General features: G+C 41.8%; 1 protein-coding gene across 2 annotated transcripts; it reads right to left on the bottom strand.

The window, feature by feature from the left end:
* Positions 1-3,573: 3,573 nt before the first annotated feature.
* On the bottom strand, positions 3,574-14,487 carry LOC110537387 (sodium/potassium-transporting ATPase subunit beta-2). 2 transcript variants are annotated; one of them, XM_090192214.1, is made up of 8 exons: positions 14,100-14,487; positions 9,759-9,887; positions 9,445-9,549; positions 9,127-9,332; positions 8,782-8,841; positions 8,362-8,388; positions 7,947-8,042; positions 3,574-7,726 (listed from the first exon to the last, which is right to left on the bottom strand). In XM_090192214.1, exons 1-8 carry the CDS (start codon positions 14,188-14,190, stop codon positions 7,559-7,561), a joined length of 882 nt encoding a protein of 293 aa, XP_090048340.1. In that variant the 5' UTR covers positions 14,191-14,487; the 3' UTR covers positions 3,574-7,558. The 2 variants fall into 2 exon arrangements, with proteins under 2 accessions (XP_090048340.1, XP_021479076.1); XM_021623401.3 differs by lacking the exon at positions 8,362-8,388.
* Positions 14,488-14,622: the final 135 nt, after the last annotated feature.

The following is a 14,622-nucleotide window of genomic DNA, read 5'->3' as shown; positions in this document are numbered from 1 at the left end:
GTGTGTGTGTGTGTGTATCAGTGTGTGTGTGTGTGTGTGTGTGTCAGTATGTGTGTGTGTGTGTGTGTGTGTCTGTGTTTGTGTGTGTGTGAGAGAGAGAGAGCTGTTGCATGCACAGTATATCAGCCACCTGCGTTACACTTGATCACACTATTTTAAACCCACAAATACCTCTAATGCTATGTAATCCTTGCTCTCTCTCTCCCTGTCGTCCTCCACTGGATCTCATTCCCAGAAAGGATGATCGGAAAGAGAGAGGCAAGGAGAGAGCCAAAGGGCATAGCACAGAGGAGGAAGTGAGGTAGAGAGAGTGAGCGAGAGAGAGAGAGAGAGAGAGCCAGAGAGAAAGTGAGATAGAGAGAGAGAGAATGTGAAGGGTGGTGAGAGTTGAGGTGAAGGACAAAGACTGGGTGTCAAGTTCTGTTATAAACTTGTAAAGTGGTCAGAGCAGGGTAGACAAGTCAGAACCACTATGACATTTTAACATCATGAAGCACTGTCCAATCTGAGAACAGAGTCCGAGTCTGACAGTCAGACTCTAACACATTTACTTATCTTGCACCTTTTATCAAGAAAGTGCTAAAATGTAGTGGTGTTTGTTCAATTGTTTCGAGGTTCGAATTATACATTGTAATTTAGGTTATCTGCAGTACAAGCCAATGTCTCCCATGAAAGGTATTTAAATAAAATGTTATTTGTCACATGCGCCGAGTACAACAGGTGTGTAAACCTTACTGTGAAATGCTTGCTTACAAGCCCTTAACCAACAATGTTTTAAGAAAAATAAGAGTTCAGAAAAAAATATTTACTAAATCAACTAAAGTAAAAAATAAAAGAGCAACAATAAAATAGCAATAATGAGGCTATAAACAGGGGGTACCGGTACCAAGTCCATGTGCGGGGGCACCGGTTAGACAAGGTAATTCAGGTAATATGTACATGTAGGTAGGGGTAAAGTGAATATGCATAGATAATAGATAATAAACAGTGAGTAGCAGCAGTATAAAAAAAGGTGGGGAGGGGTGTCAATGCAAAAAGTCTGGGTAGCCATTTGATTAGCTGTTCAGCAGTGGGTATGGGGGTAGAAGCTGTTCAAAAGCCTTTTGGACCTAGAGTTGGCGCTCCGGTACCGCTTGCCGTGCGGTAGCAGAGAGAACAGTCTATGACTAGGATGGCCTGAGTTTTTGGCCATTTTTAGGGCCTTCCTCTGACAAGGCCTGGATGACAGGAATTTATGCTCTGGGTACTTGGCTAGATGCCTTGTCCTGATGTCAGGCTAGGTAAGTGGCCATCATCTGCCAGAGGAGAGCAGAGAATAGGATACATGAGTGTTGGAGGAGCTGCATAGGGATTATCATGGTGAATGAGATTACATTAGATTACATCCATCTGCCTGACGCTACCTCTTGACTCCCCCGGTACCTTACTTCCCCTTTCCCCACTAGGTTGAAAACCTAGTTCCCCCAGAGCCTCAGTATTGGGTAGCTTCGACTTTATACAAAATTAGTTTGGATCATCAAATAGTTTTGTTAAATTGCTGTTGACTTTACAGAACTCATTGTTGAAATATTTGACAATTGACTTGTGAATGATTCTGTTACAGCCCACAATAACAAATACTATAACATACCATGGTATAAACACTATTTTGCAGACTTTACTGTAGTATTGAATGTAGTATACTGTAGTTTATTGAAGTATTAACAGTTAGTAAAATAAAACTGGTGTATATACTATAATAATTAACGTAGTGTTTTTGCTGATTGTAGTATACTATTGTATTTACTGTAGTGTTTTTTTAGGACTGTACCAAGCTGTAGTATTTACTGTAGTGTTTTTTTAGGACTGTACCAAGCTGTAGTATTTACTGTAGTGTTTTTTTAGGACTGTACCAAGCTGTAGTATTTACTGTAGTGTTTTTTTAGGACTGTACCAAGCTGTAGTATTTACTGTAGTGTTTTTTTAGGACTGTACCAAGCTGTAGTATTTACTGTAGTGTTTTTGCAGACTGTAGAAATTACTGTAGATATTTTGCAGACTTCACTGTAGTATTTACTATAGTGTTTTGTTTTATTATCTTTGTCATAGAAGTGGAGGCTTCCTCCTTCAGAAAACCAACTAGAGAAATACTGCGGTCTGAATGGATAGTACAGCGCTTCTGCTCTATTCTATAACCTGTAGGGAACACAATAGGGTCTGTACTTGGCATGCAGGTTTCTCACTTATGAGTGGCACAAATTGCGAATTGGGTAAGAGGAATGGGCAGGGTATACAGTGCCTTGCAAAATAATTCATCCCCCTTAATGTTTTTCTTATTTTGTTGCATTACAGCCTGTAATTTAAATATTTTTTATTGGGATTTCATGTAATGACCACACACAAACTAGTCCAAATTGGTGAAGTGAAATGAAAAAAAGAACTAAAAAAATTATAGAAAATAAAAAACGGAAAGGTGGTGTGTGCATATGTATTCACCTCCCTTGCTATGAAGCCCCTAAATAAGATCTGGTGAAACCAATTACCTTCAGAAGTCATATAATTAGTTAAATAAAGTCCACCTGTGTGCAATCTAAGTGTCGCATGATCGGTCACATGATCTCAGTATATATATATATATATACATCTGTTCTGAAAGGCCCCAGAGTCTGCAACACCACTAAGCAAGGGGCACCACCAAGAAAGTGGCACAGAGCACCATTAAATCCATTATTTTTAAAAATGGAAAGAATATGGCACAACAACAAACCTGCCAAGCGAGGGCCACCCTCCAAAACACACGGACCAGGTAAGGAGGGCATTATTCAGAGAGGCAACAAAGAAACCAAAGACAACCCTGAATGAGCTGCAAAGCTCCACAGCAGAGATTGGAGTATCTGTCCATAGGACCATTTTAAGCCATACACTCCACAGAGCTGGGCTTTACGGAAGAGAGGCCAGAAAAAAGCTCAAGTTTTCCGTTTTTTTGTCTTCTCAAGAAAAAATATTTTGCATCTTCAAAATGGTAGGCCTGTTGTGTAAATCAAATGATTCAAACCCCCCAAAAATATATTTCAATTCCAGGTTGTAAGGCAACAAAATAGTAAAAATGCCAAGGGGTGAATACTTTCGCAAGCCACTGTATGCTAATTAAATACTGTAGTATTTACTATAGTTAAAAAGTGCTGTGTTTTTGCGGACTGTGGGGTTTTACAGACTTTACTGTAGTATTTACTGTAGTATTCTACAGTATTCTCCACCATTCTATAGTAAGTACTACACATTATCGAGAGATACCACAGTGTCTAGTGTAGCATTCTACAGTATACAACACTTTACTGCAGAATTATATAGTAAGTACTGTAGTATTTTATAGTAAAGTGTAATAAAAAAAATAATGTGGGAGATGTCTGCTTTTACTCTGTCAAGTCTTAGAATAGAGTTTATTTTTATGTCAGTGTTATATTATCCTGGGTATTCTATGTCTGACTGACTGACTGTGACTGAAGGAGGGATGAGGATAGACAGACACACTGAACTGAGATAAATAACTTATATAAAATGAAGAAAGGTAACAAAACAGACAGTCCGGTTGTGTTTCTTTCAATCACGTTTATTGATTTCTCTATCATTTTTTACAACGAACATGAGCAAAAAAAATATATAAATACAATAACAGCAAAAAAAGATCCAAAGAAAATAGAATTATCAGCCATTTTCATTTTTTGGTGAGACTATCCCAATGTGTTTCAAAGGATTTCTGCCTTAGATCATTTTGAATTATCTGTCTGATTCAAGATAGTCTTAAATCAGGGATACGTTTGCTAATCTTTTCAGGGTGGACCTTTGTGAAAAGCTGTGTCTTGCTGCTTCAGAAGTGAGTTTGAAACAAATAGGTAGTTCACACTAGTTTGCCACATGCAGTGGTCACAGGCGAGTATTGTGCTGTTTGAGGATAAATCCATTGCAGTTACTGTAAATATGCAGCTTTCTGTTGAATCAGTGTAACTGATCAAACCAAGATGATACCCTCCTTCATCTCATCATACTGTGGCCCATATAAAGACATGCACTGTTCATCTGAAAGAGTATCCAGTAGACAATGACTGAGAAAGAGTGGAGCTCTCATCATTGCAAACATTCCATACTGCAAGGTTGAAAACAAAATAGAGAAAGATGGTAACCAAAAAAGAAACGTGTTCTACATTCAACCATACTTGGTATGTGTTCAACCAGAGTCAAGAGTTTACAGGTCAAACACGTACCAGGTAGCACCCCTGTCTTCTTACAATCCAAAGCTAATACATAATCTCCTCTTTACAACAAAATAACAATAAAAATACTTGATCTCTTTTGAAAACAAAACTGTTAAGTGTTTCTATTGTTCAATCTTGAAGATGTGCATTGGCAGACATATAACTGTATATCTATTTGTGAACATAATATTTACACGTTCTTTCTGTCTTCTTCCTCACGCTCATGATGATTAATGCTACTATAAACTTGTTACAGCCATTCCAAGAATAAAAACATCATCAGCAACACAGGAAATGAATATATTGCTTTTTGAAGACATCTCCAAATGATCATATAAAAACGGATATATGGAGACAACATTAAATAACATTCGGCGATATTGGGGAACAACACATCTGTCCACCCACCAGGAGGCACTGTTGTTATTTAGTGACACCTGCTCCTTCTGTGCGTAGCATTATAGAAGAATAGGACTTCCTTCATCCTTCATAAATGAAACCCTTTCTCTTAGAGATCTGTGGTCTGTAGATGCAGCACGATTATTTCATACTGTTAAAATGATCATGAATATCTTTGGTTGGAGGGAATGTGGCAGGACTACTTTTTTGTGGGCAGAAAAGGAAAGCATTAATTTTACAATTGGAATATATCCACATATATGTATTTGTGTGGCTACACACACCATGGATACACATTTACTTGTAGATTGAATTGTGAATGGAATGGGCTCATGGGACAAAACATCTTGTGATACAACATGGCAATACATGGGTCACATGGATAAAACCATGATAATAATAATATAGACCTTAAAGGAACTGTGGAACCAAGCACAGTCATTCCTCACCTGACATCTTTTAACAGAAAGGGTGGATGATTCTGTGTGTGTGTGTGTGTGTGTGTGTGTGTGTGTGTGTGTGTGTGTGTGTGTGTGTGTGTGTGTGGACAAAAGAGAGAAGGAGGGGGTTGACACAGGAAGGAGGAACTACAAAGAGAGAATAAAGTACCTGCTCTAGATTATCTGACCAGATTAAGAGATTACAGTGAAATCTCAGCATGCGAAACAGACTGAGTGGAGGAGGAATGCTAACGAGGAAATAGCACTGTTCACTCCATTGTCTCACAATGTCAAAAACAAGGACTACTGGTAGGCCACACGCAACATGGATGTTTAGCATGGAGTCAATTGACTTTGTGTAGTCATCCTCAACGTGTATTATACAGCTATCAAACTAAACAGATTATTTATATACTGATTATTGTTATACTGTCAAGTGTTCATGATGATGATATTACTGAGGTGCAACTTCAACCAAAATGAAGGAAAATTGATTGATATACACCTTATACTGACTGAGCGAAGAAAGGTCCTAAAAGTCAACCCAACCCTTAAGCTGAGTGAACAGATGCTCGAGTTCTAAAAGTGTCGCTATGACGTTGAAGAAGGATCAGAGTCACATTGCCACAATGTCACAGCCAGTGTTCAGCAGCAGCAGATCCATGGATTCCTCAACTGGTTTTTCTCATTATGTGTACAGAATCAAGGGCTGGATTCAATCTGTATGCCGAAGTTTAGCGTTACGGATTGAATCCAGCCCCAAGTCAGCAGCACATCCAGGGCATCTGTGCGCCAGCACATTGACCATCATTCTAGAGCAAGTTCATAAACTCTCTTGCACATGCTCAACTGTAGCTGCTTTTAGTTATAGTACACCCTCCAACTACAAGGTTGGTTGGTCTGTTGCACCCTTTTTAAAGCAATGTAATGGTAGAGATTCCTACCAAAATAAAAATAAATCAAACAGATTACCGTTATCACCAAACCAGCCGTACAGACATTCTGGCCAATGTAATCAGATGTTGGAGACAGCCTTCAAACTGAGATGCACTATTACAGCAGTAACAAATCATGTACAACTGATTAAAATGGTACCACATGTTTGAATATACATTTCAACAAACGTAGAAACAAAACAAACTCTCTATTTTTCCTTCTCCACAGAACCATAAGCATCTCCTCTTCACAAGAAAAACACAAACCAGTGCAAATCAATACAAAATAGAAGAACAGCATCTCTTTCTTATATGTATACGAGCATGTCAATAGATGCGATGCACATGCAAAAAACTATGAACAAACAAACTAGCCCTAAGCCTTGAGCTGTAGGAACACCGATGTGAACATAAACCATGTAAGGACAATGAAGTGTATATTCATGTTATGGAAGCCTAATCCGATTTATGACCATGTGCAATTCAAGTGTTTATGACAAAAGAGTCCTGTTGAATGTGTATAATGTGCATGATGTGTCATTCTTAATTGATATTGCACGTTGCATATGCATCTTCCCGACCTACAGTATGCATTCTGTCTTGCAAATGGAATTTGGTCATACAAATTAAATGTACAGTACATACTCACACACATACAAACATACACACGCACACACAGACTCAAAGGTCTTGACCTCTGTAGCTCCCCATGTTGGAGATGCTATCTTCTTATGGGTTAAATTGGATGATCACTGCAGAGTGCAGCGTGGTCCCTCCTGGTGGCCAGCAGTTTAACATAGCCTCGTTTATAATTCCCACATAGCAGAGCAGAGAGCTGAGACATGGGGCCTCCCGCCTTCTTAGGGCACTAAAGACAGTACACACATGCAAAATGTCTCCATCTCTCCCTTCATCCACAAAAATATGTTTTTTCATCGTATGTTTTAGCTGTTGGATTATTTTTTAAGCGCAACAAAATAGACATACTGATATAAGGTTATGATATATAAATAGATATACACGGTTGTATTGTATTTTGTGTATATTTGTATATAGAGGGGCACTCTATAGGGAGGCAGAGATGAAGGAGCAACAGTAAACTGGTAAGAGGCGTTGCTTCTCCTTGCAAACTTTGAAATCATTCATGTTTATGTCCACTATATCCCCTAGTTAGTCATGCAGTATAAACAGACTTCACCTCAAACTAATTTACAGAAAAGAATCAAAGCTCACACACAGAAACAGAGACAGAATTACCACCCGTTTAACTCCACCATTCTGACATCATCACTCCACTGGACATACAATGCCCGACATCTAGGGTAAATTGAAGTTGTAAACATATTCTATTCGACAAACGGAGGGTGTTAATTCTGTCTCTGTATGTGTGTATGTGTGTGTGTGTGTGTGTGTGTGTGTGTGTGTGTGTGTGTGTGTGTGTGTGTGTGTGTGTGTGTGTGTGTGTGTGTGTGTGTGTGTGTGTGTGTGTGTGTGTGTACCTGTGTACAGAAGGTAGAGGTGGGTGGACATGTTAGTGAGAGAGAATGTACATCTAGCCTTTAGTGTTGATCCTCAGTTTGAAAGACACTTTCCCCGCAAACTTGTCTCTTACACTCCCAGGAGGAATGTTGTTGGAGATGATCCTGCACTCAATGTTGATGTCTTCATTGAGGGTTATGTTGAGGAACTTGATGGCAACCAGCGGCTGGGAGTAGTTCACCTGGGAGCAGTTAACCATTTTCAAGATATTGTTACGTAAGCTTTAAGCATTCTTTTTCAGCAACATTTGATCTATAACATGTTGAAAGCACAGGCAACATAATGTGTAATAACATTAGAAATGACATTGGAACAAAAGATGAGTTAATCTAACCATAAAAGAAAGGTTTATAAGTGATGATTTCTGAGTGTTGCCAGGTTGGTATATGGGGGGTTCTCACCTGAGCTTTCTTGCCATAGTAAGGGTAGTACATGAGGTTGAAGGTGCCATTTTCAGGGTAGTACTCCACCTCTCCAATCTTATCAGAGTCTTCTTTCTGCAGGGGCAGAGGATCAAGGCCATTAGTTAGAGCATGTTAGAGCGTGTTCTGTCGGAAGTGTGTGGGCGAGCAGGGAAAGACTGCCCAATCTGAAGGACTGGATGAGCTTTGAAAGGACACCATGACAATTAGAGTATACTATGTATTTACATTTACTTTAGCCATTGTGTCTACCTGTATATGCTATGGAATAAAGCTGTTGAACCTCTATATCTTGGATTATAAAATGACGAGGGTGCTAGCGTAGCGCTAGCAACTATACACCACATATCTACTTCTCTATCTGTCACTAAGATCACTACAGTGGCACCCTTACCCATTCATCTTTGCCAACCTTGTACCTCTGAGAGTGCAAGGACAAAATGGACGGTAATAGAAAAGAAGAGAACAACAACAACATACACATAGGGTTTGAAATGAGGAAATGACATTGTGTCATGCAACACAGATGAGCAAAGAAAGACACAGACATGAAGGATGGTAATGGGGGACATAGATGAGAACAAGAGACATGATGGGTTCATTCTGGGGGAGAGAGAGAGAGAGAGAGAGAGAGAGAGCGAGAGAGAGAGAGAGAGAGAGAGAGAGAGAGAGAGAGAGAGAGAGAGAGAGAGAGAAAGAGAGAGAGAGAGAGAGAGAGAGAGAGAACTGAAAGAGAGAGAGAGGGAGACAGAGAGGGAGAGAGAGAGAGAGAGCGAGAAAGAGAGAGAGAGAACTGAAAGAGAGAGAGGCTCACCTTCGCTCCACAGGTGACAAATGGAGCCTGGCCATCCTTTCCTGGCAACATCCCAATGACCTAGAATACAGACAGACCAACAGACAGACATGCGTTAACCTGGGAGTTCCACCACCATCCCCACTTCATCCCTCCTTAAAGCGGATCCAGTCAACTGATCATTGTTGTGATTGTCGATATAACAATTTCAAAATTGGCCAACATTGTTTGTATTTAATTAGTATGATCTCTTCCAGGCTCCCAACCATTCACATGACTGCTCCATCCCCATCTCCCTTACGTCTCCTAGCAACATGCCAAGTTCTTCCCTCCCCAGCCGTTCTCTGCTCTCTGCTTCTCCCATACCCGGTTCAGCTTGATGATGATGCATGGTTTGCCAGCCTGGTATCCATAGGTATGGTCATCAAGGCCAGAGCATTTTTCTAGAAAGGTGCGGTTGAACTGGCAGGAGCGCTTGGGGTTGTTCTTCACATCACCACTGTCTGCCTGAATAAAATACTGGTCCGGTGTGCACTCTTCATTCTTCTCAGCCTGCAGAGAGTTGTTGTAGGCTGGATGGGGGAGAAATACAGTTTCACCCTGTTGTTTTCCACAATAGAAATGTGATTTCGTGGGACAGACACACAGAGAGGCTGAGACAAGCTGACAGACAGACAGACTCACGGGAGAGGAAGTTGTCCAGTGTCTTGATGTACATGTCCCAGGTCTCAGTGTTGGTGGTGTTGTAGGAGATCTCCATTGCCTGTCCCCTGGGTCTGATCATCATGCCTGCAGAACAGAGAAGAGAGAAGATGGGGAGGGCTTTTAGCCAACATCACATGTATACTACACTATGTGTGATTGTCCGGGCTGTTACTGACTATACAGTAGCAGTTGTAAAGAGACTTGCCAAAATGTTAGCTTGATTTCTGAGGTTTTAGTGTATCAAAACCTCTTAGAATGTGGTATTGGTGTGTTGGTGTAATAGTTCATCCTACCTGGTGTGCCAAGCCTGTCCTGCCAGGTGGGTTTGTAGTCATCCAAGGTCTGCAGCATGACATACATGGTGAGGCAGAACATGCCTGCTAGGAAGATGTAGAACACTAGGTAGAAGAGCAGGATGAGGCCTGGGAGGGAGACGACCAGCAAACAGATACAGCATTAACATCACACAAGATCAAAGGAAAGGGAACATTCAACAAAATATGGCTATTCCCAAAATGGCACTCTACTACCTATACAGTGGGGCAATTTCAGTTGATGGCCATTCCATATTCCCCACTTATACGGAATAGGGTGCCATTTATTATTTGCCCTGTGTTATAACAAAGCCTGAAATGCTGACAAGTGAAAATGTAATGTGAGTAGGTGTTATGTTGTCTATGATCCAAGTCAATGTTTGGACACTTTCTCTGCATTTATCAAACTATACCACTCTCTCTATATTTATCACACTATACCGTGCCGACGATCAAATACATGAAAAGACACAGGAGGTAAGGAGTAATCCTCTTTACTTCAAACTAGAAGCCTTTACTTCCTTCTATATAGTGTATATATATATATATATATATATATATATATATATATATATATATATATATCGCACTCTCTCTCTCTCTCTCTCTCTCTCTCTCAAACATACACTACAAAAAAATGTTTCAATTAATGGATATTGAATATCTATCTAGTTATGGAAACAGTAATTAGACATGCACCCTTCTCCATACATGTCTGAACTCACACTGCCGACAACACACAACCTGCACATAAAGACACACGCCCTTCCCCCAGTCTTAAACCAGGCTGATTAATCCAGGATGAATGTCTGGTCTTTGTCCTAATGAATTATTAAGTAACACTAACAATGAGGGAGTGAGCCGGCGATGAGGGGGAGGGTAAAAGAGAGGGAGGGAGGAGTGGTGACAGAAGTAGAAAGGGGAGGAGGAGAGAAGACCCCTGGAGATTAGGGCAGAGGGTCAGGGGATTAGCTGCCATGCACAGTATTCCACTAACACAAACCGTATGGAGACCAAACCAACACGGTAACATATCAACATTGGGCCCAAAGGGAACGGGTGGCTATTGAACCATTCTGTTGGGTTGATAAGATAAAATCACCACAGCTGCTAAATATTATATGGTCATATAATGAATATAATGAATAAAACAGGTGAGTTGACTGAGCCTATCAGTAGCCCTCCTTCCCTTCCATCTGCCATCTCAGCATTGTCACCTGAGACCAGTCCTGGGGAGTTGGCCTGTTGTGTCTCTGCTAGATGGCCCCCAATGTGGAGCTCCACACCTGGGCCCTGTCAAAGAACAGCATGAGGGTTCCCTCTGTCAGCAGGCCTAGAGCTGTGTGGAGCCATGGGCCTCACAGCACAGCCAGGCTTACAGGGATCCATAACCAAATAGCAAGGGGAATCTCCTCCATGGGATAAAGTTACGAACACTGGAGCTTCTTGGTGAGTGAGAGTGAATGTGTAAGTGTGTCTGTCTGCCAGTCCCCAGGGTGAGGGGATCTACGTAGACATGTAACCTTATAGAGAGGATCGTAAGCAGAGAGGAGAGCAGAGCGGCATCCTGTGGGGTGGGGTGAGATGTGGTGAAGAGAGATAGGGATGGAGCAGGAGCTGTGTTACATAGTGTGTTGGAAGGACAAACTCTGCTGTACAGGCCCTGGGTCTAGCCCTGGCTCTGGTACAACCAATGCCAAGAGGGACTACCATCAGGGAGGGGAACCTGACATTATTTATCTGATCTAACATTATGGGGCGTCATGGTAACCACAGATACCACCCATCCCTATCCCTGTGGGGAGACAGACTGGGTGTTGTGTGCAAACCCAGAGAGAGGGTCAAGAGGAGTGTAGAGAGGGTCAGCTTCCCCCTGACCACACCCGGAGGGTGTCCAGTTCACTGGCTGTCCTGCTTGACCTCTCATCACCATGTCCCGGCCGATGATGGACACCGTGCCCTCTCTCTTTCACTCTTCCTCCGCATCTCTTTTCACCCCCCCCCCCCCCATCACCGGGAGAGTTGAAAGCAAAGAACAAAATGGCGGGGCTGAATAGGCCGGTAGCATCCTGTGCTTTCCCTCCTACAATGGCAACATGGATGTCTCTTTTCTTTTTGTTTGTTTGATTAGTGTTCAAACGCGGTGGACACTGTTTTGAAGCTGGGTTATGAAACAAGAGGCTTTGAATGGAAAATGTGGTAAGGATAAAAGAATATGCATGTGATATGGCTGTTTTAATATTCATGTACTTTTGAAATTGCCGATGGATCTAAGAACTATTTCCATAATTGTGAAACACACACACACACACACACACACACACACACACACACACACACTTGCATTTCCACAAGGAACAGCAGTGCCACCATGACTGGGCTGGTTTTCTACCCCGTCTTACCTGAGCAGTGTGCACTATTAGTGGAAAAGTGGCCATTACACTAGCTAGATTACTGTGTGCATAAGATTGGTGTGGTTCGTCTATACGTCTCCATCTTTGTTCTGTGGGCTGTGGAGGAGGTCAGAGCTGATTAAAAGACAGATACATGTGGACTAGCTGGATACGTGGGTCACTTAGGCGCAGACAGGTAATACGGATGTACTAAGTTCAGGGACCATGTATAGGCTATAAACGTTTTGGCTCACTACAGAAATAGCCTAATTAACAAGCCTTAGAGAGTGCAGCTTAACCAGGCCACCAGTCCTCAAAGCATATGGGACACACTGAGCTGGATGAAGGAGTGCATTCTGGGAGAATTACTGCAAAGGAAACTACAGTCAGTGAACACACCACTCAGTAGACCTATGACTTACATTTCTCTCCATTCATCAATATCGTAGCAAGGGCACGGTTTCTTGTGGAAATGCGAAATGCAATGTGTGTGAGTATGTGTGGGTGTGTGTGTGACATCTCAAATCATTGCATTTACATTAAAGACAGATTACATCCGAAACCATTCTGATTAGCTGTACAATCAATTAAAGAGAATGTTCTGAAATTGATACAGTTTGATTTGACAACTACAATTGATACTCCGCTAGCCAGCCAATGAAGTCATTAGATTAGGATTAAATCCTGCACAGATTTACTCACACTAAGAGAGGAGAGGGCTGGGGGGTTGGAGGTGATACAAATAGAATGTGGCCCTCAGCTTTACCCAGATTAAAACGCCTCAATGTCATTAGAAAAGAGCTATTTCAAATAGTTGCAGGCTATTAAGGGCGTTGTGGTCATCGCTTAAAATCTCGGATGCTAGACTACATTACCTATTTTATTTCAGATCTTGTCAGTGCAGATTATTATGCTGATCTTGACACTAAGCAGACGATACAACTTTAATCTTATACATTTGATTGTTCATTGAAACAAAACGTACATTGTAACTGATTGCAAATAGCCTATAGTTGAAGTGAATACCGCAAACCCACTACATTTGTGTTTGGTAAAGCCAATTGAAGTAACTTTAATAACAGGTCAGGCTAATAACTTCTGAAGCTATTTGAAGTAACAACTGGCCCTCACATCTCAGGAAGGGGTGCTCTGCGCCAGAAGACAGCTTAAGTAAAGACCATTAAATCTAAAGAGGCCTACTGTAGCCTTTAAAAAGTAGGCAACAACAGAGAATGGTATTTAAATGGTGTGCACTGGCATATTAATTTCATTAAAAATATTGGCACTGCCTCCTCCACCCTTATGTCCAGACGCATTGCGCAGGAAAACTCAGTGGCATAAATTAATAAATGAAAAAGAATAATGCAGGGAACATTTTGCCCGCTCCCACAAGGGCAATCCACACATAATGCCCGCATTTGAATTTCAGCACCGCCTTGCACTGGAAAGCGACCAATCTCATTAAGCGATCGCTCGGGTGAGGCTGCGGTTTCAAATTGCGCATTGAATGCTGCACACATTTTACATTTCTGCTGGGTCACATTATTTTACTCTTTACGCATTCATAAGTATTCAAGCAGCACAAATAAAGGGTGCTCATGACATCATTGTGAAACCTGTAGCCCACTAGAAGGTGCTACGGACCTGCAATTATGTTAGAGCAGGGATGGGCAACTCCATTCCTCCGGGGCCTGATTAGTGTCACACTTTTGCCCTAGCCCCAGCTAACACACCTGACTCCAATAAAAACGAATCATATTTAGTTTAGAATGCAATTAGTTTCATCAGCTGTGTTTGCTAGGGATGGGGAAAAAGTGTGACACCACTCCGGTCCCTGAGGACTGGAGTTGCCCATCCCTGTGTTAGATGTAGAGGGGCCATCTGTACTGCATTGCTGCAGGCGACCATTACTAAGTAGAAGACTCACCCCAGCTGCTCCCTGTCCTGCCACAAAATTCTCGGGTCCTGGAGTTCCATATGAAGTCCTTCCAAGTGCTCTTCTCAGCATCCTTTGCCATTTTGCTAAATTTGTTTAATCCACGGACTGTTACCGGGCGTTATAACCTAATGTAATAGGCGTTTTGGTGAGATGTGAAATGTTTTACTCAGATAGGATGCAGAAAGTCGTTAGCGAGCGCACAAATGACGAGCTGTTTGAAAGAAAAGGATGAACAATCCGGCGGCTCCGTGCTACTGTATCTAATTACAGTCAATCTATACTAAACGACGGTGGTGTTGACACTACACTCAGCACAAACCCGGTATCAGCCCTCCCCCAGATCTAGTTAGCATGCCGCAGAGTTTTGATGAGTGATGCAGAAATGTAGTGATACTGCGGTAAAGCGTTCTCTCTCTCTCTCTCTCTCTCTCTCTCTCTACCAGCCTCTGTCTCGCTCACCCTCACTTACCCCTCAAGCATCACCCCCTCCCCTACCCATCACTCCAACCCA

This window comes from Oncorhynchus mykiss, chromosome 12 (assembly GCF_057628025.1).
Source record: "Oncorhynchus mykiss isolate SJ-2025 chromosome 12, ASM5762802v1, whole genome shotgun sequence".
Classification (NCBI taxonomy): Eukaryota; Metazoa; Chordata; class Actinopteri; order Salmoniformes; family Salmonidae; genus Oncorhynchus; species Oncorhynchus mykiss.
This window is presented reverse-complemented; position numbering and strand designations above follow the sequence as displayed.

What these genes read in the sequence shown, in the direction of transcription:
- LOC110537387 (XM_090192214.1), bottom strand. Translation starts at nt 14,190, where the DNA reads ATGGCAAAGGATGCTGAGAAGAGCACTTGGAAGGACTTCATATGGAAC. An exon ending in GGACAGGCTTGGCACACCAG is followed by an intron (nt 9,550 to 9,758) that starts GTAGGATGAACT and finishes TCTGTTCTGCAG; the next exon opens with GCATGATGATCAGACCCAGG. An exon ending in TTGTCACCTGTGGAGCGAAG is followed by an intron (nt 8,389 to 8,781) that starts GTGAGCCTCTCT and finishes TTGCACTCTCAG; the next exon opens with AGGTACAAGGTTGGCAAAGA.